We start from the raw sequence: 25,973 nt of genomic DNA, 5'->3' as shown, positions 1-25,973 counted from the left end.
ATATAGAGATGACCTATATTGTTTCCCTCGAACAATTAAAGCATACCCTTTCTTCCATATCCCAGTCCTACAAAAGCACGAATTTTAACCGGTAGTGGACACATAATATCAAGAAGCTCAAGAGGCAAAATTCCAGCATACAAGCTTCAAGATTTGTAATAGCTGCTTCATCACAGTGGCCTATATAGGCAGCAAAATTATAAATGCTCAGAAGTCAGGCTTGCAGCGCTTAGTGGCTGGACGTTCTAAATTCTAATGAGCCGAATGCAAATCAAGCACTTCGTTTTGTAGCAGTCACCTAGCCAGAACCTTCACAATTATTCAAAAGTGAACCCAGATGATATGAAAGTTAAACTTTAGACCAATCCGCGAAGTGATCTCCCCTTGCAATGATGTGGTGGTGAACCTCTCACTCGTCTTCAGTGCTCTCTGAACCGTGCGAAAAGGTTTCCCATCACACGGCTCACCAACTTGATCTTACGCGGAACCGTATGTCAGCTTTCCAATTTCCATTCCCAAAATCAGTCTTTCGGGTTAACCAATTTCCAATGCTACCCCAACCATCTATTTTGGGAAGAACATTTATCAAATGATAGATTAGCTCGGATTGAGCCGTCCCTATCCCTATCAGTCGAGTGCTAATGCCCTCAGCCTGTACATAGCCAACCCTGCTCCCGTCCCCACGAGTAAGTTTCGCTGGTCATAAAGAGAGGGAAAGAAGGGAATAAGTTAACATTTCATGACTTTATGATTGTTTCGAAGGCAAGAAAGGGAACAGATAAACGAACTGAAAGTAGTACCATACATAATATCCCCTTGTACTTTTGAATGGTTGAGCTGAAGTCTGAACTGCTACTGCATGCATTTCAATCTCCTGCTAAAAAAGATAACAGCCAGCGCAGCACAAAAAGATCTTAACAAGACACGTGCGACCATCATCGCTCAACAGATTTAGGCAAATCAATCACAATTTTATGCGAACGTGTATGTGTGAAGCAAACAGAAACTAAAACAGCAGCAACGAGGACAGGTATTGTGATTATTAACGGGGAGGGCACGTCGTTTCCTATGATAAATCCATTTTCACAAGCACCAGAAACTAAGGTCTCACTGTGACAATATGAGTGTGAAAAAAGAAGATATGATACGGCAAGTGCAAGAGATTGAATTCCTAACTCCAAGAAAAATACTGACTGAGCCCCGTGTTTCCTCTGGCTCTAGGAATACTTCTTGATGCAAGAATTCTCTAATTAATCTGAAATTAGTTCAGTTGTCAGTGGATAAGAAATATCATCACTCATTATTTCCTCATTGCTATAACCATTGCATCATTTTCAAAATAAAAAGAATGTTATGGAGGAGCAATCTTTGTGCATATGAATATCGAGGAGTGTTTCAAGTTTCCATAATGTATATGTGTTGTGTTACAAGTAAAAGCATCAACACTACAGATCTTCAAACAGTGCAGGAAGGCACCGACGCTAGCTCAATACCAAGATGATGAGGCCACCAAGTCTGCCAGCCTTGACAGACAAATAGAGGATTCAATCATTATATATTAAAGGAGGAAAATGTATGCTATTATCAGAGCCACCAAATGGAGAAAAGGCGATCACACAGCATGCTTTATTGTGGATCATTAACCAAAAAAATAATACATTATACTACCTCGAGCAGCATGCAAAGGGTAGCTGGTCATCAACAACGCACTCTCCATCAATTTTGAAAATACTAATCATCCTTCATATATTTTTCCTGCACTGCTGCTGTCGTAATCACCTGTTAAGGGGACTTGTTTGGCAGATAATGGAAAGGAGGCTATGTCATAAAACATCAACCAGTAGCCCGTGCTTGCATGCTTGAATTTAACCATGTACGCTCAGGTACTTGTGAATCTGATGATGCAAAGGCAAAAGGAGGTTCCAATGAATGCTAACAAAACAAGTTTTAATTTAGTCATGATGATTCGCCTATATATAAAGGAAAACTATCAAACTTTTAAGTCTTCAAGAATGCTGTTGCATGCTTCATAGAACTAAATCAAAAAAATATTTATTGCTTATTGTTTGATAGGAAGACAGCATAAATTAAGCAATTGAAAAAAGAGAGAGAGGAAAATCAGAAAAAAGGATATCGGTAGTAGTCCCAGTCAAGAGGTGCAGCTGCAATTTTGCTGTACTCCACAACACTCCCTTGTATGCTGGCAAATATATATCCATTGCTTTTATCAATCAGCTTCACAAGATTCCCGACACTTTCCTTGTCCTGGAAAGTGAAACACGTGTCCACTGTGAGGATAATATATCAACAAATTAAATTTTAAAGGAATTAGAATAGGCAGACATGCCTGAATGTCCAAGGTCGTGAAGTTAACCAGGCTGAAATCTTCGATGACATCACAGAGCTCTTTGGTGAGCTTTCTGCAATCAGTTTAACCAAGCAGCTCAGTAAATAAAATAAATCTGAACATATATTAAAGTCACCTGATTAATATTTTTCCAGATATATATCTACAATGGAGTGTTGTACACTTCAAGATTTAATGAAAATATGCATAACCGATGCCTGGACATTCTAGCAAGATTTAGAGAAATTTAAAATTGACACATGCTAGAGAATGGTGAGAATATAAGCTTATAATGACTAGTGCAAAAGTAGCTGAAGGAAGTCATGTGTCCAGAAATCTGCAGCATATTCACTGTAAGAAACACCTGTATTTGGCTGAACGAGGATCCTGATCAAGGTGGTGCTGTATATAAGATAAATCTTGAACATCTGTGTAGAATTCAAGGTTGTAAGCTGTAAAAAAAGTATTAGCAGATCAACCACTCCTGATTGTACATCCGTTCGCATGAAAGTTGTGTGCCTTACAATTCACCAGCAAGATAATTGCGATTTTGACCATACCTAGTTTCCCATAGCTCTCAATAAGATCGATCTTAGACAGGACATTGATGTGAGGAAGTTCCATATGTAACATTGTTGTTAGCGAGAGAAGCAGAGCACTCACATATTTTCCAGGATCACAACATAAATGGGCATCAACTAGGTGAACAGCAGTTAACTGGATAACATAAAACGAAAATATAGATATTCTTAGAAAGTTGTCATGTAAGCTCAGTTATATAAGCCCAGAAAGAACATTCACAAACAAATAAGAACCACCACATTGCTATAAATAACATACCCGAAGGTTCAACTTCTCGACAAGTTTAGTGATAATGTTTTTCGCATTTGAATGAAGGAAGAAAAGTTCAACTTGGCCAGGAAAATCAAATAGAAGATAGTGATCTGTAGTAATAAGCAGGGCAGTCAGAAATGCTAAAGTTTGAAAGCAATTGGCTTCACTAGTTAACTGACAAGTTCATCTCTTTAAGAATGACTTATTATTTATTTTTCCATTTTAATGAAGAGTTTAGAAGAGCAAAAAATGAGAAGCCCAGAATCCAAGCTGAAATTAAGTTAATATGTTTGATCGAATTTTTTAAAGTCCAAGCCTAGGTATTATCAACTTTTCCATAGCAAATTGCTGTCATGAATACTTTACAGAGACTTATGGGCTATTGCATGATAAATGGATCCTATACTATGCCGACAAATGTGCAGTGCAGTAATGTTATATGACGGTATTTAGATCCTTCTACGTCTCACAGAACAAACATGATGATACAGCTAAGAAATAAATAATGCCAAAGATCAAAATTGTCAGGTCATACCACAAGACTGTATCCAGATTTCTATCAATCTGCATGCCTTCACCATTCCTAGAGGTTGTAACAAGTTCTCAAACATGTTTTCCTTGTATATTATAGAATTTGCACAAATTTTTATAACTTATGGCCATATTTAGTACTATAAATACCAATATATTCTTTGTAATTTATCTAAATTATCAGAAAACAAGTGCCATCCCCTTTTTATTTGGTATCTTCTTGAAATCCAGGTTCCAACAATTCTTGTGAGGGCTGTATCTTCCATTACAGATATACCTTTAATTCTCTCTTGTCTTTATCCAAGTATTATGTGTTAAAGAAGGATATACTGCTGCTCAGTTTTTTGGATCAAACACAGGTAACTTATTCAAAGTAGGGGCATAGGGAGAGTGGGGGAAGAAGAGGGAAGAAGAGGAGAAAATTATTGTAATCATGGCAGCAAGAAGTTTTGCATTTAAATAAAGGTCACGAAATAGACTGAAAAGAACATCATTTTGTAGTTATGTTGCTTATTTGATTAACATAGACTGGGAAGGTGAATGGGGGAAGGCAAAATTCACCTTAATTTCTCTGTGGTCTTTCATCCCTGAATCAAAAATTGTAGATCTTACTCCCTCTAAAATGGAGAGCATTGGAGATCAAACTTCAGATAATGCTTCATGGTAAGTTGTATGTATTTGAAATCAGAAAAAATGGTGAGAGAAGATAGAGGCACTGTAATTCTTGACTCATTACTATGTTCACATCAAAAGGAGAAATTTAACAAGTACTTGAAGGGACCTTGACAAGAGCGCCACAAGCATTTTCCAAGACAGTAAGAAATTCAGATGGTAGGTTTTATACATCATTACATGGACTACAGATATAGAAGCACAGAAACTTGTCTTTGTTTTCAAACGAATTTTAAGGATTGCTGTTGTTGGCCTTCAAATATGTACAGCATGGAGAACAGTCTTGCTAGACAGTGTTAGGTCACTGGATTTGCATGTTGCACACATTTCATGTTGTATAACATTTTTAGGAACAACTTTTTTATTCGAAAAACGATGACGAATTTTGATGTTTACATTTGATAGATAGAAGTACTTGATGATGCAACACACTTTCAAAAATTTAACTCTCACCAGAGAAATAATAAAGGAAAAGGAATGACAATATAAGCACTCAACTCATCATACCAAACGAGAAACTTGCCAACCATCAAAGCCTTACCACATAAAATATCCTGCGAAAGAACAGAGAATCAATGGGTTGTGATAAAAGACCTTATGATACTCACCATTAAGGAGAGGCTTCAATTTGGACTCTAGCCAGTCAATATTTTTCTCCAGGTAGTCCATGCAATAAACAAGACCTAATCAAACAGACCGTTAAACATATAAGGAACACGTTATCTATATATCAAGCATGATATGGACAAATCATGCATCAGTAGATAGCTTGTATAGAAGATGTAACTGTGTTATCTGTGTTAGAGTAGAAAGCAATCCATCAGATTTTTACCTCCATTTGGACCAAGAGAATGTTCTGTCATAACATCACTAAGTTTTATAAGATCTTCAATATTTACAGTGCATTCATATCTAAATATATTGTTAAGAAAAGCCACCAGGCATTCGTTAAACGAAGACTTGCTTTTTGCAACATCATATATTAGATAGAAGTTGAATGCAACAAAATTTAAAGGCGGAAAGGATACGGCAATGCATCATTTGCTGGATCCAAATTGATAACAGCAACTTTCCTGCAGGGATAGGGCTACTGACATTACATGGCGAACATTGAGCACCAAATACCCAAAAAAAAAACTTCTATCATATCAAAGAATGCAGCACGATGGACAGTGACCAATTCGGTTATGATGATATGTCATTTGTTATGGGTCATGGAAATCAATTAATCTTTGGATCTCATCCAAGGCTAAGTCATCTGGGATGGAAATAGTTTTTAATCCCTTCTAACTATTTCTTGTCAAAACTTCCCTCGTACCCTCCCCTCTTTAGCTCTACAACTTTGTAAGTGCAATTGTTCTTCACAAAGACATCGATAGCTTCTCCTAAACTTGGATGATGGAGGCTTATATTTGCTATGAAACATGTCATTACAAAATAAGAGCTGGAGAAGTGATTCCACATAAGGATGCCTGTCTTCAGGATGCCAAATTACTACATCAATATCATTCGCCATATACACTGAAACAAATAGAGAAAACACTGGGCATGAAAAAGTGGCCGAATTCAATATACATTTGAGTTCGCATGGCAATACCTTTCATCTTGAGGGATAAAAATTATTATTTTTTTTTAAAGGAAAAAACGATAAAAAAAAATACACAGCAAATCATGGTTTGCCAAACCAAACGACTAAAATTTGATGCTAACCTTGTACCCTCCATGAATATCGAGCATCCTAAGTCAGCAGCTATCCTTACAAGAATTTACTATTATTGCCCCCAAACTTTATATGCATGAAGAGTAACGAGCCTTAACTAATATTTCAAGAAACTAATCAAATCCGCAGATAAAGTAGTAGTTTAACTGGCCAATCCCCAGAAATTAATCAACAAGATAAGATTTTTACGCTATCGAATACCTGCCGATGAGTTTGAGGAACTGTGACATGCCGTTGCAGTAAGTGGTCTTCCCGGACCCCGGGGGTCCGATGACCACCTGCCCAAAAACCATCCTCTTCTCTCCCTCGACGAGACACTGGAAATCAAAATCGAATCTTTGTTCAAGAATTACTGAGAAGAAGACGAAGAAGAGTGGAAGTTCTCGGAGGTGACCTAAAAAAATTTTGGGGAGTATTTTTGGAGAGGAGAAGAGGGCAGGCCTAAAGAAGGCGAGAGTGTTCTGGGGACGAGTTCGCTCAATGGGTTTTGTTCTCGTTTCCACAGCGTTGCAGTGGGTCGGGCGCGTTAAGAGTGCCGGCTCAGAGTCCTTTTTGACCCAAAAATCATGACAGAACCCAAAGGTAGCAATCAGGGGTTCTGCCGATCCGGCCCAATAAAATTAAATTTTTCTATGCCCTTTTAAATATCAAATTTTGTGTGAAGATATTTTTAAAAACTAATATTTACATATATATCCCCGTACAAATTTATTTTGCCATCTACTTTTTTTTTATTTTGTTTTTGCATATATACCCATGCTATTTAACGAAGTTAAAAAATTAATGGTTTCAAATTAAAATAATTAAAATATTCTTAATAAGTAGACATGCAAATAGATCGTGATCCTGATAGAAGAAAAAGATAGAGACAATAGCATAATTTTAAAATTTATTTTATTTTTAATTAATATAAATATAATTTTTCTTAATACCATTAGAACAACTGTTATATTACGGATATTTGTACAATAACAAAATTTTACAAGGGTATACATGCAAATATTAATTTTGGAAAGATATTAATGTAAAATTTGATATTTAGAAGGGTATCTATGCAAAATACCCATAAAATTATTAGCTTTAAATCCTATGAGGGCCTGGGTTTCATAATAATTTCCAAAAGATGAGCTGCAGTAAAACCAAAGCATAGCAGCGAGGTAGAATGGGAGCTGGGTCTTCGCCGGTCAACTCCAGATGGATTCTTCGGTAATGACAGAGTCAACGATGGAGGATGTTGTTATGCGAAATTTGGAGTCACCGACATAATTGCTTTATTTATAAGGAAAATTGTTTGACATCGATTTTCATATGGAAAGATTTTATATTATTATAGATTTCGTATTCCTAACCATTATGATTTATGCCAAGATATTGAGAAATCAATCATTCATATTCTATTACAATGCAGAATGGTGTCATATGTATGGAGACTAGCACCTTTTTAGGGTTCATATGCTATGCCTGCATTGTCCATTGATGAATTCCTTCACATTATTAGAGAGTGAACTTCCAGTAGTGGTAAAAGACATGAAGCTGTTTTGATGTGCTATATTGCTTATTATACTTGGGTAGCCGGGGTGAATATATTTTTCAAATGAGGAGACAGAGTGCCGTAATGATATTTTTTAGAGCTTCCACTCATGCTTAAGAGTTCATCTACAGGCCTACTTTAGAGGGTTCAACGACAATAGGGATGATCTCTGGCTCTTTTATTGTAGGTTCCGCATCCTCTCATACAATTTCTTTTCTTTTGGAAGTTGCCACTCCTTATTTCTTTAGGATCAACTTTGATAGTAGTGTGCATTTTTGGTGGAGCAGGCTTCTTGGTCAAGAGTCTTGGCGGCATTCTTTTAGCTGCAGGTGGAGTCAGAATTTTTGATACGATAGTTCTAATGGTAGAACTGTGTGCTGTATGGAAAGGATTGTCTCATGTAATGCAGATATTAAGAGCTTCACAAATTTATTTAAAAGGGACTCTGTAATAGTTATTAGATAGTTTTCATATTCACCTTCTACCTATACCCGCTTCCATCCTCTTTTATATGATTGTTGGTGGATGATACATACTTTGTTTCTTTTGAAGTATTACATGTCTATAGAGAAGCTAACCGTGCAGTAGATTGGATTGCATCTTATATAGCCAATTATACCAAAACTAGGTTATAGCCAATTATAGAATTCTTAATTTTTGAATATTTTATTTTCTTATTTGTACAATTGTATAATTTTACCGATTTACCCCACTCTCCCCCTCCCCCCTCCCAAAAGCCAAAAATTGATTCGACCCGAACCTGATTGAAATTTATATTTTATAATATTGGTTTATAAGTAAATGAGCTAGTTAAAAATTGGGCTCTCTCCTATAACACATATAAATGATACATGATATATTATTCTTAGCTAACCCATATTTATTTGTCCTTTATTTCCTCATTATTCTCTCTAAATAATAATATATAAAAATAAATTGATTTGGGTCGGAATTTGGGCTCTATTTTGGGCTTTGTTTGGGCTCGAGCTCGGATTTAGGCCGGGCCCGAGCTTGGCTGATGGCATACCCAGGCTCGGCTGAAAAATAAATGGCCTTGACATTCAAGCCTAGTTGAGCCTAAACTTTTTCAGGCCTAGCCTGAAGTCTGGCCCGAAGTCTGCCCAGCCCAATTGAGGCAGCCCGGGCCCATTCCCAACCCTATAGCCGAGAAAGAGGATAAAACGAGGACCATGGTGCGTCCTGGGCCGGTGTATTACAAGGGAAAAGGCATCACAGAAGGTCATCGAGTCAGAGATTGCACGACTCTAGGAAAAGTTCACAGAAGCAGTTGTATTCTCCGATGCAAAATTACATGGACCAACTAGGAGATGGGTTAACTCCCTCATCGGGAAGCTACTGGGTATAAAGGCCTTCGGTCAAGCTTCCTCATTAAAGAGTACAAATCGAGATGGCCATATCCAAAGAATTCCAAGGTCATTCCGCTTGCAGCTGGGCATACATTATTCAAATTTGAAAAAGAAGAAGATAGAGATTGTGCAAGTCTAAAGGTGTGTGGGTTGTTGCCGGGCAAGTCCCGGCAATTGAGCACTAGAGACCCAACTTTTAGTGGTAGAGTTGATTCGGTACAAAGGAAACCCTGTGGCTCCAATTTCCAAACCTCCCCATGAAACCATGGGAGGGACAGACCGCGACGACTAGCGCGTCATAGTTCATTGACAACTGCACGGAGGAGGCGATCAAGGGAGGAAAATGCTAAAGCCTACATTTGGGTTGACCTGACCACTGATACGGTGGAAAAAGGAAGGAAGCAGTAGATAGCTTTTATTTTCATATTGTGGCAAGTGTTTCAATATGAACATGTCTTCCTCTATGGTAGAATTGCGGTCGTATCGAGGAGAAATGTCAGCATGATCCAAGCCAGAAGTTTGAACCAACAACTGAGGACCTTGGTAGAATTGCAGTCGTATCGAGCAATTAAAGTTCTATGGATCTTGGTACGTCGTATCGGCTCAAATCGGACGGTACGAGATATACTGTACTATATCAGTTCAGTACCGGTATCTGATATAAATGGCGTACCAGCACTCGGTATATATACCAAAAGAATTATGTACTGACACTGTGCTAGTGTGGCACCGGTACGGAGTCGAATACTGAAATAACGAACTTTGCTGTAGAGCTTAGATGGTAGTTTCTAGAGTCCCAACAGCACCGCGGGAGATGAAAAAAACAAAGGAGCCCTCCGTTGGGGAGCAGCAAAGCAGACCTAGGCAAAGGAACGGGTCAAGAGGGGCAGCTGGTGATGATGAAGTAGGACATGCAGGGGTGCTGGCAAATGGTTGCATAACATGCGTGCAGGAAATTAACGAGCAGCTGTCGCCAAAGGTGATGGATGATGTATACTGAGAGAGAGTTTCTGGAGGTGTGCATGGGGTGCTCGCATTTTGCAGTACTCCTTGCATGGAGTAGGAGTGTGATGAATCAGCCCACTAAGACATGGAAGGCATGGTGGCAATCCACCATGGAGGAACGCCATGAAACCAAAAGAGACGAAAGAAAGAGGGCCACCATCCATGAGCAAACTCGAGATGAAGCCACAGCCCATAGAGGCCGGAGCCCAAAGAGCTTATCGTCGAGGGGAGCAGCGCTGGAACCGGCATGGTGCATGGAAGGCATAAATCCCGTAACATGAAGAAGGGAGTATCCAGCTGCTTGGCTTGGACCCGGAAAATATTCCAACAGCGCGAGAACCGACGATCGGCCCATCAAGTATGGATCCCTTGGGAGGAATCCAAGAGAACTGTCCAAGCCTAAGCAGAGCCGAGGAAGTGGCAGAACCAGCCAACAAATTCACAGAGTCATCGATCGAAGCCAACAACCGCACTTGCAATGATTATATTATCTTAAAATCATCAACAATTGCAAACGACCCATTAGAAAGCATGAGCCAAACTTATGCCGTAATTTGGAGAGAAGAATCTCGGGCGAATCCTTAAGCAAAGTAGACAGATATATAGATGACAGGTGGAATTGCTTTTCTATACCTTTGGATGGCCTCTTAGGCAGAACTTTTGTAACATGGAACAAGGAACTAAAATCAATAGACTTTACCTCTGCCGAGAAGCAAGAGGCTTTTGGTAGCATATCCACTGATAACTCGAAGTAAATTAATGGATCATTAAGGTGATCTACGTGAGTACTTTTGGCCAAGAGGGAGAAACTATGCCAAATATGGTTCTTGAAGACTTGCCATAGGCCTGCCTGCCCATGATGATCATTGAAGACTTTAATGTGATTGCTGACGGTTCAGATAAACAGGGGGGCAAATAGTAGAAAGAAAGTAGGGAGTTTCAAAAATTTCATGAGGAGCACTGGATTGATTTTTCTTGGTTTCTCAGGTGTAACAATAGGATGGGGGAAGCAAGACTCTGGGAGATACTTGACAAATGACAGGGCAATGACCGCTGTAGACTGGGTCGACATATTTCCGGGAGCAAGAGTCAGTCTTCTTACAGGAATTGGATCGGACCATCACTTCACACTCCTGTCAGCCAGCTCTAAGTTGGGCGACGGACACTTCCCTTTCACATTTGAGAAGTTGTGTGTTCGATAGATGGCGTGCAGAGCATGGCACTATAAAGAACTGTTGAATTTGCTGAGAAGACTAAAACTTCCTCTTGAAATGGAACAGAGATTATTTGGGGCACCTGTTCCAGAAAGTTGAAAGGCTAGAACATCAAATCCAAGTCCTGAATCCTCGGTGGTGCATGTTCTTAATCAAGAAAATCAAGGAATATGATAAAGGTTTTGAAACTTCAAGAAATTTTCTAGAGATAGGGAGCATGCGTACCGTGGATCAAGGAGGGAGATTTAAACACTTCCTATCCACCATATTAAGAAGAGGGAAAAGCAGAATTATGTAAATTGAAATCTTGGTTCGTATGATGGATTCAAATATTGATTTTGAATTTTATTTATTATAAAATTTATTTTACAAATAAAATTAAATAATATTGTTGGATAGAATTATGTCATATCGATGGATATTGCTAATTTTATTGATTTATACGAACTAATACTACGTATGTACATGCGTACATACATATATCGGGTTGCATTTCAATACTCTAGTTGGAGAATTAGTTCCTCGATTCGTACGAAAACGCACCAATCTTCACCTCAATCGGCAAACCACAAACATTCGATTTGCCGTTCAGCTCAAAACAGACAATAATCGGAGGAGTCGACCTTTTCTCGCACACGGGGTGGAAACAGACGGACTTTTTGTATACGATCCGCCGCGCACCAAACATTCTGACTCCTTCCATCGACTCCTCCAACTACACAGCCCAAGGGCCGTCGCCGAGATGTTTAACCGACGTGGCAATGCAAACCTGACGCCGCCTAGAATCCAAGGGCCACGTCGATCATCCAATTATATTGTGCCACGTCGGACGTGATCCTTCCTTTAATAGTTCCCTGGGCCGCGTAGCAAATCTCACAACAAAGAGCCGCCACCGTCTTGCGCCCGCCGGAAAGGTCAAGGGGAAAAACTAAAATCCTAAGAAGACCTAGATAGATGTACACAATCGAAGAAATCCGCTTCTCATGCTTCCACGTGGACGATGCTTCCGTAGTTTCCCCTCTGGTCTCTGCCGGTCGCTCTTTGACAGGTGCCTGTAACTCGACATGCAAAAATCTAGCGATTCGCATCTCTATCTCAAGAAAATCCTCGGGGTCCGCTAAAGAATCGACGGACGCGTATGTCAACTCAAAGGCTAAACCATATAATATAGATAAAATGACCACGTATCGATTATCCATTTGTTGTAATTTGTGTTTCGTGTTATGGCGGCCTCCATCAACATGCGTGACGCATGGCACGGGCGCGTTTGCTCTCCGCCTCCTCCGGTGGCACTGCGTTCTATAAATGTCTCTCTCACGTCGGGCTCTCAAAGCCCCAATTCGATCCTGTGACCTGTGAGATAGAATTGGGAAGAACTATTCTTGGGTGCTTGTCTCTCACTCCCATGGCGATTTCTAGGGTTTCGATCTGCGCTGCCTTTTTGGCGTTACTTGTGTTCTCGCCCCTCTCGCCGGCACGATCGGAGGAGGTCGGCGCCGAAGCCGTCGAGGAGTCGGCTGTGCTCACCCTTGACGCCTCCAACTTCTCCGAGACCGTCGCCAAATACCCCTTCGTCGTCGTCGAGTTCTACGCCCCATGGTAACCAAATCCCCTCTTTCTCTATCTTAATCTACTAAGCTTCTCTTAGCAAAGCCGATTCTTGTGGTTTGGATGGTAGATCCCTGTCTGGATCGGCCTCAGATTAGACAGGGATCTTTCCTAGGGAGTATCGGAATGGATCTTGGTTTGTCGCTAACGATTTTGGACTCTTATCAATTTTGATGGAAGTTCCTCTTTTACTTAATTTTATTAAAAGAATTGTTAATAGTTTTTACGATATTTGCTTCTATGTCTTTGTTTTAATGTTGGAGTTCATCCATCCTTTTCTATCTTTACACCCCAAGTTTCTTGTTTTTGATTTCTGGTGAGTTCTCATATCAAAATTATGATTTTTCTTGAATTTGTGTCTCTTTTGGTCATATTTTCGAACTTTTTTGTTAATATTTCTTTCTTTAAAAACCTTTATATGCCTTTTATTGTGGGCGCATATTCGTTCTGAACTTTAAGATGTTCTATGGCTCCATAGTGAACTTTAAGATGTTCTATGGCTCCATAGTGAACTTTAAGATGATCTATAGATCCACCTTCTCCATGACGGTTTATTATGCTCAAACTGGTATGATTTTATTGAGATAAGGTTTTTGTTACCAATTCATGAGTAGTTGAAGCACTGTTTTTATTTTATTTTATTTTTTGTGGATTATTACTTGGAAGTAGATTTCTTTAGGATCTTGAGATAAATGTTATCATGTTATCACGCCAATGGCCTTTCTTCATTTTTGGGCACTGGCATGATACAATTCATTCTTGAGATAATATTTTTCAATTGGGATTATGCTTCATTGGACTCTTTGGCTCACATATGCGTTAGAGATGAACGCATCAAGCTATCCTTTTCTCATTGGAAATTTTGGAGGGTCACTCCTTGATTGCATGAACCTAAACTGTGAGCTACACCAGAAGGTGGATTTTTGGTTTAAGGTGACGCATGACAACCCTTATCCATGTCATCATTGCAAACTTGAAAGGTGTTGCAGTTCAACTATTCTGCTTCCACCTTTAATATGTTTATTTTCAATTCACCTCTTTGTTAGAAGGAGATTGAGACTAAACTTCATATATTCCATGGTAAAAGCATCCTTGACATGCATCTCATTTATGGTTAGACCATGGCACCACGTATTATAGTGTTTTTATAATCTAATACCAACTATTTTCAAGTTTATGTCAAAGTTGCCCTTCTATTTGACTCTCGAGATGTTAGTGCCTTCTTAGGATTTTTTTTCCCAAACAAGGAGCAGGATTATTTACGGGATGTTTTCATCAAATTCAGAATATTAACAAAGCAATAATCAAAAAATATAGTGCAATTGATCTTCAATGAGTACAATTTAATACTGATGCGATTACAACTTTAACTGGTTCTCCAAAGTTTTAGATCACATTCTATTTTGTTAGGCTATGTACTTTTTGTACGGAAGATAAGGTGATATTCTCTATAGATACCACATATGTCTGTTACTGATTGTGATATACTGAACCCCTATTGTGACAGGTGTGGACATTGCAAAAGTCTTGCTCCAGAGGTAATGGTTTATCTGAAAATCACCCATGTGAACTAAGAATTTATGTGCACATGCGTTGTTTATTAAGACTGTGCATACTAATTTCTTAATGATGTTTTGGCGGGGTATTGTACTTGCAGTATGAGAAGGCTGCATCAATACTGAGTAAGCATGACCCTCCGGTTGTTCTTGCTAAAGTTGATGCCAATGATGAGAAGAACAAAGAGCTTGCCTCTAAGTATGAGGTTACGGGCTATCCCACGCTTAAGATTGTAAGGAATCAAGGAAAGAACATCCAAGAATATAAAGGTCCAAGGGAGGCTGAAGGTATAGTTGAATATCTGAAGAAACAAGTTGGTCCTGCTTCAGCTGAGATAAAATCATCAGAGGATGCTGGTACTCTCATTGGGGACAAGAAAACTGTTATTGTAAGTTATCCATATCCTCATTGTAGTTTCCTGCGCTTGCCTCTTTTATCTCTCGTGGTGTTTCATGCTGAGTTGCAATCTTATTAAACATTATTATAGGTGGGGGTGTTCCCTGATTATTCCCGTGAGGAGTTTAAAAATTTTATGGTGGTAGCTGAGAAACTGCGATCAGACTATGATTTTGGTCATACTTTGGATGCTAAGCTCCTTCCACGTGGGGATTTAACAGTCAGTGGACCTATAGTTAGGCTATTCAAGCCATTTGATGAACTTTATGTTGATTCCCAGGTATCTTTGATTCTTTGTTAATTTTAAATTTTCAGTTGTTTGCATATGCTGACAGGCATATACACCATGCATATTTATGTTTTGATTTATCTCGTTGCTAAGAGCAAAACATCTTTCTTTGACTCACTGTTTTTCTGATAAACTATTTGATTGTTATCTTGTGCAGGATTTTCATGTGGATGCTTTAGAGAATTTCATTGAAGTTGCTAGTGTGCCTAAGGTTGTTACTTTTGATAAAGATCCAAGCAACCATCCCTTTCTCATAAAATTCTTCAACAGTCCTAATGCCAAAGTAAGAACTTATTTTCTTTTCTAAAGTAAATTTGTTTAATAGAAAGCTGAAGTGGCAACAAATTTTGTGCAGTTTTTTTTTTTTTTTTGTAAAGCTCTACTGTAGTCAGTGCATCAAAAGTTGAATTTTTATCAACAGACACGAGTGAACTGGTTGTGATGAATGCACTCAATATATCCAGTCTTTATTTACAATCGAATCTTTCAACCTGCTATTTCAGGATTTTGTGGTAGTTCTAAGTCAATGCACTCTGGTGCATGTTTGACTCTTACCATCTGCAAATGCTTGATAATTACCTTCCTGCAAATTGATATAATTTAGTGCTGTAATCTTACATCGTGCTTCCATTTTAGCCCTCATATGTGACATGTTCTTTCTGTTGGAATCTGGTGGTGGATAGGCCATGCTCTTTTTGAATTTCAGCAGCGAGAATTTTGAAGCTTTTAAGTCCAAGTACTATGAAGTTGCTGAGCTCTACAAAGGAAAGAACATAAGCTTTCTGATTGGTGATCTTGATGCCAGCCAATCTGCGTTCCAGGTTATATTCGCTCCCCCCTCTTTTTTTCCCCTTACGCTCATATAATTTGGTGGTTTTCTGATAGTTTTATGTGCAATTGGTTGGATACTTAGTTCTTTGGCCTCAAAGAAGAACAAGCACCCCTCATCATCGTACAAGAGAATGATGGCCAGAAATATCTCAAACCAAATGTAGAATCTGATCAAATTGCAACATGGGTGAAGGATTACCTGGTAATGGTTTCATTGCTTGTCTTACAAGTTGCAATAATGTCCATATCATTCTGTAACTGTGATAACATGAAGTTTATACTTAACACTCATTTTGTCTATAAGGATTTGTGCACTGTGCCTGTAGTATGGACACACTCATAGAATTTAACATTATGCAATCAATTTCTGGCTTTACTAAGTTGACCGTGTGCATGCAGGATGGTAGCTTGTCGCCATTTACGAAGTCAGAGCCAATTCCTGAGGTCAATGATGAACCTGTAAAGGTGGTTGTGGCTGACAGCCTTCATGATGTGGTTTTCAAGTCTGGGAAACATGGTTGGCTCATTGCATCCATTTCCTTTTCCAAAGACATCCTTTTTCTTGTTTCTTTTTCATTAGTAGATCTGGAGCTGTTTAAAAATGTACTTTTGTAGTTTTTAAGAAATCGATCATTTTAATAACTTTTGAATGCAGTAAAATGTAATTTTATTGATTTCTTTTTTTAAAATATTCATCCCTTGGTTATTAGTTAAATTGGAATTAGCAGTTCTTTTGTCCCGTTTATCCCATAGTTGCAAGTATGATTAGTTGTATTATAATCATCTGATTTTTTGTTGAACATTCTCTTCTGGTTTCTTTTTTCCTTGATTTTGTATTTCATAGTATTCTCGCCCCCTCCTCTTTTGGGCTTGCATACATCATAGGTGGTATATGGAAGAAATTGGCAGCCTCATATCGTCATCAAGTTTGTGATGAAGCACGAAGCAGAGAACAACTAAATAGAGAATCTTAATTTTGCAAAAAACTTAAAGAGGTGAAAGAAATAAAAACTACACTAGCCCTTACAATGCTGAAACCAGACGATGAACCCTCAGCTGTGCTGTTCCCCAGCCTCTTAGTTGAATGCCCTTCTGTTCTTTCCATCCAAGTCCTTAACTATGATTTTTGTTAGGAAAGGCTTTCAAAGTTCTAGTTAATTAGCAATAAAAAAAATTGTTATGTAAATATAATTATATTTATATTTATATTTATGTATGCATGCATGTGTGTGTGTGTTTGTGTGCTGTGCTGTTGTAGCTTTTTTGCAGGAGAGTTGAGTAAGCTTTTTATATCAAGTAAAGATAGTATTCATTGAGACAATCCATTGTATGTAGTGTTACGGTATAAATAGTTAAGGTTCATGACATTCTATTCCATTTAAGATGGCTAGAGAAAATATGCAGTGTTCTGGTCATATGAATTTTTTTTGTCAAAGTCATGCTTTTCTTTTGTGTTTTCTTGCATCCTTTTCTTTACCCCCTTGCTGATATTCTTTAAATCTGCTGATCTGATTTTCATTTCTGTTCTGCAGTTCTGCTTGAATTTTATGCACCTTGGTGTGGACATTGCAAGAAACTAGCACCTATTTTAGAAGAAGTTGCTGTCTCGTTCCAAAATGACGATGAGGTTATTATTGCAAAGATGGTAAGCTTCCTTTCATCCATGATACACTGTTATAATAGTAGGGCTTTTGCCCCTGTTCTTTTGTTACTCTGTTTTAGTTTAGCAATATTTATGACAAGCTAGGCTCATGCATGCATGCATTGATGCCTATGTTTTAGTTTAGCAATATAAAGGTTGTATGGAGTGGTGTTATATTGGATTGACTAAACTTGCTGCAAGAAAAAAACAATTTATATTACGCATCTGAATGTTCCTTGAGGATCATCTCTGTTAGCATATGCTAGGTATTTAAATGTTGATAGAGGATCATGATTGTTAACATATGCTAGGTGAATTGCTAATGACAACTTTTTGCAAGTGAGTTGTAAAAAAATGTGCTGTTCTATTCACAGCTTACGCATGCATGCAATGTCCCTAATCTTAATGCTCCTTGAAGCATTCGATGCACATGGTGCTTTAGGGTGACATCTTATGTGCCTTTGGTATATGAATATAATCTCTTTTTGTTAATCACTTTGGAGGTTTTTTTTACCTTTTTAATAATTCACTTGTTTCCTTACATATTTTCAATGTTAGAGTGTTTGTGTTAGAGAGAGAGAGAGAGAGAGATTAATATGCATAAATCTAATATAAATCTAATATAAAGGTGCAATCTGATGATTGTGATATGATTATGGTCCAGTTTGAAACTCTGGTTCAGTTCCATACTTTTATGATGATGCTACGACATGTATCAAGCTTTGTTTCATTTTGTTTGAATCAACTTGGTCAAATGAAGCATGCTTCTAGACCTGTTGGCTCTAGCATGTTACAAGATAGGGCCCTTGTTGAGACTTCTTTATGTGTGCAACTCCTTTATGCCAGCTTGACACTTCAGAGAGCAGCTAACATCCAATGTCTGAAATTGTGTTATTAGACCTTTTCTTTTAATAGGTTCATTTGGTTGTGCATTTGCTATCTCTCATATAATAGGAGTTTTTTTTCCATTATTTTACTTCCTTTACTCACCTGTTTGCACTTGTTTTTGTATATTTTATGCTGCCATCAATTTGTAATAGGACTGACCTTTTCTTTTTAATTCTTCCTTTTATGATGTTGCATTCACTTTTATTTCTAATGGTGGACAATGGAGGTCTTTTATTGTTGTCTAAATTCTGACTTTTTTCCTTAATCTCTATTTTTTAGGATGCTACTGTAAATGATGTCCCGAAGGAGTTCAATGTTCAGGGTTTTCCAACTATGTATTTCTCTTCGGCAAGTGGCAAGCTTGTGCAATACGATGGGGGTAGGACAAAAGAGGACATCATTGATTTCATACAGAAAAATAGGGATGTGACTACTCAGAAAGATACAACTGTCCAATCCGAGTCTCTAAAAGATGAGCTATGATCAAGGTTTGTTTTATATCAACATTTTGTACTAATTGCTTATATGTGCATACCACTGTTTTTGACTTGACCTTTCCAGCTTTCTCTCCGTTACTGGTGGCATCTCATATTCCTCCCTTTAATATTGTTTACTATGATACCTTTGCGAACTTATCATCCATGAAAATGTCAATGGCATTCCTAATTTGTGAAAATCCTGTTCTTTAATATGCCAGTGGATGCTATACTAGTATCATTAACTGGTAATATCTGCAGGCAGCCACTAGATTCTTCCTGTAACTTCAAAATGATTGGAAACCTGCAATGCGGATAAATAGGTCTATGGTTTTAGTATGTGGGAGTGACATGATAATGTTGTTGTTACTGGGGGGCAACTCCATTTATGGAGGGTTGTGGCTGGGTGCAAATCTCCACTAGAGGCAAAGAATCAAGAAACATGACATAGAAGGGTCAGTTTAGTACCTTTTGGAGATCTAATTTGAATTTTCTGAATTGATTTGCCTCGTTATGAAGGGAAACATAACCTGAATGTACCTCTAATCTGTGGATTGTTGTTATTAATGCCTGAACTATGTATCTGCTAGTGTTCGTTGAGATTAGAATTTAATGAAACTCCAAATTACATTTTATGCTTTTTCTTGGATTATTTCATAAGATTATTTGGGAACTGTAATTACATCATCGGTGCATACTTCCTGGACATTTCCTCTGATAGTTTCGCAATAGCTATACAATTCTGTCAGTATGTTATTAATTTAGTAAAAGTTTAAGTTAAAAACTATAGAATGAGATTCAATATAGTCCACATGCTGTAAGAAAATCATTCCCGATACGATCTTATAGGAAGACTGATTTTCCTGTAGGTCTGGAAATGTGCACGGCAGTGCTGGGTCCAAGTTTTGCTTGACCTTGGCCAGGTCCAGAAATAATATTTTGGGCATGGCTTGGTGAAAAGAAGTCAGATAAAAGAAAACTAGTGAGAAAAGTTGGTCAAAGTTATGTGAAGGAGGATAGGGAAAGGAGTCCGAAGTCCTTAATCTGTGGAAGAACAGGATCGTATTACGCCAGGGCTTGGTGAAGTGGAGGAAGTTAGAAGGGAAAACTAGTAAACGAAGTTGCTTAAAGTTATGTGAAAGAGGATAGGGCCTTGATAGGATTTATTTTATTTTATTTTTGTATATTGGTGATCCTGACCATCCAGCAAAATCTGATATATGTTTAGAATATTAGAATATACATAAATATATTATCTGAAACATGCTTGAACTTTGGGCGTGTATCTGAAAAATACTTGAGCCTTGGGCTTGGGCAATGCTGGGACAAGGGTTTACTCAAATACAGCCTGAATGTCAAAGGAGCCTTAAATTTTATGGCAGGCCTGATGCTAGCCTATATTAGGTGCGCACCAAAGCCTCTTCCAGCCTGATGGGCCTCATTCTCATCCAGGCCCATTTCTGGCCCTGCCCATACGATTTTTTTTCCTTGGGTTTAGGGAAACTCGGGCCGTTCCATGGTCATCTACCTCTTGGTAACTTTGGATGAAGAAATTCTGAATGCGTCATTAGAGGTTCATTAAATGATTTAGTGAATCTTTCTGTTGTTTGGAAAATCATGAGGAATAAGTGAGTCAGAACCTGTACTGTTTGCTACATGAAATAATCACAGAAGTTAACTTTTGATTACTTGTATGCAAGTGTGGTCACTGTAGTAACAATAAGCCTGAAATGAGGGGGTTATATGAAGTGTTGTTACCATGGTCCTCCTTTTGAGGATAATGTATCAAGCAGACTGGGGAGTAGATTCTCCATGATGAAGGTTGTGGTTTAAGCATTTTAGAGGGAGCGGTTCGCGTAGTAACTTGTGCAAGGAGACTGAATAATGTTCCTAAGTTTAATTCAATTCAGTTTCATAGAGGACATGACAATCAGTGGGCTATATTATCTCATAAAAACTGCCTTTTAACATCGAGCCATGCATTCCTGCAAAATGAAAATGTCGAATGATACGTATCTTGAACCTGTCTTGTCATCATCTTTATGTCCAAAAATTGCTTCAAATAATATGTAGAATTATCCACCACTGATGTTGGATGAGAAAGAAATTGTGTTTTACTAGGTTCTAGGGTTTGTGTTAGAGGTTTCTTTTATAAGGGGCAAAATGCTGGAGATACTGTATGCAAGAAATTAAGATGACTGTGTAATGTCAAGAAGAACCTTTTGTTTGTTCAAGAAAGTCAGCTTGTAACTTGTCACCCAAAGTTCTCAAGCCTCTCATTTCTCTTTATTGGGTAGAATGTAAACTGGTGGCTTTAGGCAAGTAATCTGTAGTTTTGGGAAAAATAAAATGTTGGTTCTGCTAAAGCAGACTGCAAAATCAACCCAGTAAAATTGATGATGTTGTTAGATGATTATATTGTTGGGCAATAAAGAGCACGAAAGTGGTTGAAGACTACTGTAATACTGATGTGAATGCTGGTATGCATTCAACAAATTTAGAAGGGCAAGGTGGACAGACCAATGTAGGGGGCTCAAATCTGCAATGCTTGGAGAACATATAATAGTTACAGTTACTTTGATCATTAGTTCCAATGGAAGACTTGATAAAGTTCTATTGTAGTGAAAATGTAGTCCTTGATTGGAACTGGAACAATCATATACGTCATGATCCTTTAGATATAGAAAAAAGACAATATGCTCTGTTGTGCATTTGTGAGTTTGCGTCTACGTCATGAAGCATTTTGTCCAATGTTGTGGTGATTTTACTTGTCACTGATTCCATAAATTTGTGCAAACAGCTTGAGTAGTTGTATTATTTTATCGGGTGATAGCTCTATTGTTTTGTCTTGGTTCCTTTATTTACAACCTTCTATTTTCAGAAGTTTTGACCTGCCTTTTGTTAGAAACTATGTGACATTGTTGTTTTAAAAATCTATGAATCTTTGTGAATATCAGTTAACAGAACTTTTTCTTAAAAATTCCCTCCCATGCTGAATTTCCACAGCCGGGTGTCTTTTGCTGGGTGTACAAGTCACGCTGTTGCTGTTGATATCTATCTGCCAGATATTTGACCGTCATTTTTCTTCTGCAGAAATATGACAATCACCTGTGGACAGAAGAGAGCATGCGTGCCCTCCGAGTGACAGGGCAGACAAACATCATGGATCATCTTAGAGAACTTTCTATCAAATCAATCTGAGGAAGATTTACTAGTATTTGATATTCCATCCATGTTCTTCTTGTTTTATCTTGACGACTGAGTTTCTCGGTCATTTGATAGTTGCAAACCTTAGTTTTGTTTTTCCATCTTGTCTCAAATTTCATTGGGCATTCACATACTCTGAGCTTAACTTTTCTATAACATAGTACATGCTTATGATGTTGATTAGGCCATCTACCTTCCTGCTGTGCGTTTGGCCCCCCAGGGGCAAATTTAAATAAATGGTCAGGCAGACATTTATTTTGCGTAATTGTTTACTTTCTCCCTTGCGCAGAAGGAGAAAATCAATTGCATGCGGCAGTATGGTTACTGAAAAATACTTGACTTGAATACTGAAAACTCTGGAAATATGATGTATGCGAACTTGTATCCATGAGTAATTTAGGTGAAAATAGATTATGATTAAATTTATTGGGCAGCTATAAACCATGCATGAGCCAGTTGATGACTCATTCTTAGCGGGTTTTTATTACCGGCGGCGAAGTCATTTTCCAGTTCAACTTCGGGGTGATATCTCTTCTGACAGAATTCTGATCCGCTCTCTAGAACAAATACCTGAAATTCCGATACATATATCCTCTGTTTTCGAATTACGTTTTTAGCTGACAGGCATCACAATATGAAACCAAAGTACTAAGACATCACTTCTGAAAAGGAAAAAAACGACATTTTCCTGTATCAGTTTAGAGTTAATGCATCTGCTGCTACCTATTCCCAACCTTGACTTCCTGTTTTTATGTTTGTGAAAAGAAAAGTTTTCTTATACTCCATCCGAACAGTTTCTTCTAGTATTGTTGCACGCATATATTTTGTCTCTGAGTTATTGACTTATATGGCTTCTTTTGTGAAGTCGGCAAATGTCGTATGGCTGAACTTTTATGCAACTATGTTGTTGCACGCGTTATTTGAGGCTTTGTATGAGGTAAACAAATGAGTTCTTTATACCTGTACCTGGTGTTGGACGTTACTCTTTTAACTGGAGGAGGCGGTATAATTCTTGGGCAAAATGCGTCCGTGAACAAGTTTTGAACCCAGAGAGGATTGAAGTAGGTTTGATGCTCGTTTAGTGGTCTGATGCAACCCCAGCCACTGAGTATCCATTGAGATGCATGATAGGTTCGGTGCTTTAGCCCTCATGCGTGCATGGGATCCGTATTCGCTTGTGTTTGGACCATCATTGTGGTCATCTGAAGGCCTGTTAGACTTCATTACTAACTCTCATAAGATAGGGCCAACAGACTGCAGCCTTCTGCCTAATTAATGGCTTTCTTGTTATCTTACTTCCTTTCCCTTACCTTTTAAGTTCAAGGTGCCTGTTTTGTTGACCAACGTATTAGCTCTATTCTATTGGTTCCTTCTACATGGAAGAGGCGGACGTGCATGCCATTTCTTTAGAAGCTCTCGTCTTAGTTTTCAATCTGAAGGAGAACTTCAGACTAGTTATTATGAAGTCTCAGCAAACAAAGAGAAGCTTTAGGTGAAGCCTAGGCTGTAAACAAAGTACATGCCATCCAACCTTGCATATTTGACGGCTTTGGAATCCATATCTGCAAGTTCTACAATGCAATCTTGTTCAAGTAGAAGCATCTGCTGTTTAATCTAAATTCTAGTGCTTAGATGCTAGATTTCCACTCATATTTACGTTGACAAAGGCGTGCTCCTAGAACCATGAACCATAGAAGGTCCCTTAGACCGGAACTTATTTTCTAACAAGGGAAACATTGCTAAGTGACTTTGATTTTTCTGACTGTCAGTCTGTCAACCATCGCATTTGAGATTACTTAGAACTCTGTTTCCTTGATCCCCTCATAAGTTTTCCTTCTAGACCTGCCAAGTGTGGTCAGTCAATGCTTAGAAGGTAGTCTATACTCAATAGATTGGAGGTTGCTTAATTATGGTGTCTAAAAGTTTAACAGCAACTTGTTCTTGATACTGTTGCTGCCCAAGAAAGCCAAGTCAAGCCAAGAAACAAAATAGTAGGTTGCCTGTTGCGTGACTCCTCTTTCCATCCTGCTTACTTCACAATCAAACTCTTAAGCATCACGTATTCTTTGTGATATTATGTTGGTACTCCCTTCATCCTTTTCCCATCTGCCCTTCCTTTTCCCCTTCATCTGTAGAAAGAGAAGGAAAAAAAAGAAAAATCTAAAGAAAAGTACCCCAGCCATGTAAAGGATAAGAAGTCCTTCACGATAGAAGGTATCAGATTCCACCGCCCCTAAACCAAGCATGACCAGTACTCAGAAGCCAAGGTAGGTCTCAAGACATTGCCAAAGCTTCTCCCTCTCCTTATACGAATAGGGTATTCTTCCAAGCTTAAGGCATGGGAAGGTCAGTTCTTCCATGCTTCCTATCTCGAAGCCAGCATCTTCTTTTGACCGAGGATGCCTCTGACTTCTGTTCTTCTCTCGCTAGAGATCTCGGAAGGCTGGAGCAGTCGTTGGCAAGGGACTCGGTGTCTCTCAAGTGGTCCGTCGAAGCCATGAGCCTTTTGAAGAAGATGCAGGTCGAACTCCTCGTCTTGTTTAAGAAATCCAAGCTGCCAATCTCTTATGGGGCTGAGGAGGATTGGTTTGATCAATACATGAAAGAAACTGCAACTCTTCTAGATTTCTGCAACTCACTGAAGTCCGCGGCCTCTGGAATCAATCGGTATCGCATGGTAGTAGAACTTGCAATCCATAAGCTTGGTGAAGACAATTCATCTAATATGGTTGATGTCAACAACATGGAATTCGAGAGATTCAAGAGAGTCCATGGGAATCTTTTGGATGTTGGAGTAATGAGAGAAACATTAAGACTAGGCAGTGGAATCTCATCAGGAGGCAACCATAGACAGGCGAAGAGTATGGCTGTTGTGATGCTCGCCGCTAAGACGACAATGATAGTTTTATCATTGCTCCTCGTATCAGCCATGGTTTCTCCTGTTTCCATCGACATGGGAAATGGAGCCATCAGTCATGAGGTACCTCAGCTGAAGCCATGCGTGGAGTTGCTCACGCAATTGGTCGGGCGATTTCATGAGAGAACTTCAAGGCCTGGGAGTGGCTCTGGATTGGCTTTGGTCGAGCATGAGATGGTGGATGAGGTGGTGGGACGTCTGAAAGCCCAGGTGGTGGCAGGAAGGGTTGAGGACAAAGAGAGGTTCTTGGGTGGTGTTGAGCTGCTGAGGACAAGGTCAGCTGGGCTGAGTGAGGAAGTGGAGAGGTTTGATGCTGCGGTGGATGAGGTGTTTGAGGAGGTGATCAGAGGGAGAAATGAGATGTTGGGGATTTTCAGGGATGGAGCAGTGTCTGGGGGATGAATTAATTCTTGCTGCACCAGCAGATACTTGCAAATCTCAAACATACGAAAATTTGCAAATAGTTTTTTATCTTGTTAGTTTGTTTTGATGTAATGTGATGATGCTAAAAGTGTTGAAAGCTAATTCTAGTGGGGTGTATGATGTTTATCCTGAAAAAAAAAAAAGCAGAAAAAGGTTTGGCTCAGTTATGAATATCTAAACAAGCTGGAGCCATTATTGTCAAATTTATATTTATAGGTTTTATGTTTTATTCTAAAAATGAAAATGTTGTTCAGCATAAAGAAAGCAATATTCCTGCCTGTAATCTTATGTTTAAACGATACAATCTAAAGTCGCCATCCTATTATGATCCGAATGTATCTAATGTAAACTCATGTAGTTACTATAAACTTATTTGTCTTCTGTCTTCTATTGGAATCTGAAACAATTGCTGTCCATTGTTAGATGCAAAAATAAATAGCCAAGCCACTATATTTCACGGAGAAAGTGGGCCAAGATGAAGATGATCCAAATGAGAGATCAAGGTATTATTTGATAGT

At 38.6% G+C, this 25,973-nt stretch overlaps 3 protein-coding genes across 8 annotated transcripts; 2 read left to right on the top strand and 1 right to left on the bottom strand.

The window, feature by feature from the left end:
* Positions 1 to 82: 82 nt before the first annotated feature.
* LOC103707485 (GPN-loop GTPase QQT1) lies at positions 83 to 6,597 on the bottom strand. Of its 5 annotated transcripts, none has more exons than XR_005514795.1 (12): positions 6,306 to 6,597; positions 5,413 to 5,457; positions 5,217 to 5,296; positions 4,993 to 5,067; positions 3,188 to 3,291; positions 2,908 to 3,064; positions 2,712 to 2,799; positions 2,348 to 2,420; positions 2,135 to 2,265; positions 1,669 to 1,771; positions 801 to 874; positions 83 to 696 (listed from the first exon to the last, which is right to left on the bottom strand). XR_005514795.1 is itself a non-coding variant. In XM_039133520.1 (10 exons), exons 1-10 carry the CDS (start codon positions 6,395 to 6,397, stop codon positions 1,732 to 1,734), a joined length of 885 nt encoding a protein of 294 aa, XP_038989448.1. In that variant the 5' UTR covers positions 6,398 to 6,597; the 3' UTR covers positions 1,289 to 1,731. The 5 variants fall into 5 exon arrangements, 1 of the variants encoding a protein (XP_038989448.1); XR_005514794.1 differs by having other exon boundaries at positions 806 to 874; XR_005514793.1 differs by lacking the exons at positions 83 to 696; positions 801 to 874 and adding an exon at positions 1,289 to 1,515.
* Positions 6,598 to 12,458: 5,861 nt separating this feature from the next.
* LOC103707488 (protein disulfide-isomerase-like) lies at positions 12,459 to 22,303 on the top strand. Its single transcript, XM_008791996.4, has 11 exons — positions 12,459 to 12,820; positions 14,337 to 14,367; positions 14,487 to 14,774; positions 14,874 to 15,062; positions 15,229 to 15,354; positions 15,755 to 15,892; positions 15,985 to 16,104; positions 16,302 to 16,419; positions 17,435 to 17,547; positions 18,712 to 18,920; positions 22,002 to 22,303. The coding sequence occupies exons 1-10, from the start codon at positions 12,474 to 12,476 to the stop codon at positions 18,913 to 18,915; spliced, it is 1,674 nt and encodes a 557-aa protein (XP_008790218.2). The 5' UTR covers positions 12,459 to 12,473; the 3' UTR covers positions 18,916 to 18,920; positions 22,002 to 22,303.
* Positions 22,304 to 22,680: 377 nt separating this feature from the next.
* On the top strand, positions 22,681 to 25,865 carry LOC103707489 (protein BPS1, chloroplastic-like). Of its 2 annotated transcripts, none has more exons than XM_026804825.2 (2): positions 22,681 to 24,382; positions 24,546 to 25,865. In XM_026804825.2, exons 1-2 carry the CDS (start codon positions 24,360 to 24,362, stop codon positions 25,432 to 25,434), a joined length of 912 nt encoding a protein of 303 aa, XP_026660626.1. In that variant the 5' UTR covers positions 22,681 to 24,359; the 3' UTR covers positions 25,435 to 25,865. The 2 variants fall into 2 exon arrangements, with proteins under 2 accessions (XP_026660626.1, XP_017698395.1); XM_017842906.3 differs by having other exon boundaries at positions 22,681 to 24,461.
* The last annotated feature ends 108 nt before the right edge of the window (positions 25,866 to 25,973 follow it).

This window comes from Phoenix dactylifera, chromosome 14 (genome assembly GCF_009389715.1).
Source record: "Phoenix dactylifera cultivar Barhee BC4 chromosome 14, palm_55x_up_171113_PBpolish2nd_filt_p, whole genome shotgun sequence".
In the NCBI taxonomy this organism is placed as follows: Eukaryota; Viridiplantae; Streptophyta; class Magnoliopsida; order Arecales; family Arecaceae; genus Phoenix; species Phoenix dactylifera.
The sequence above is the reverse complement of the archived record's forward strand: the minus strand, read 5'-3'. Positions and strand labels throughout refer to the sequence as shown.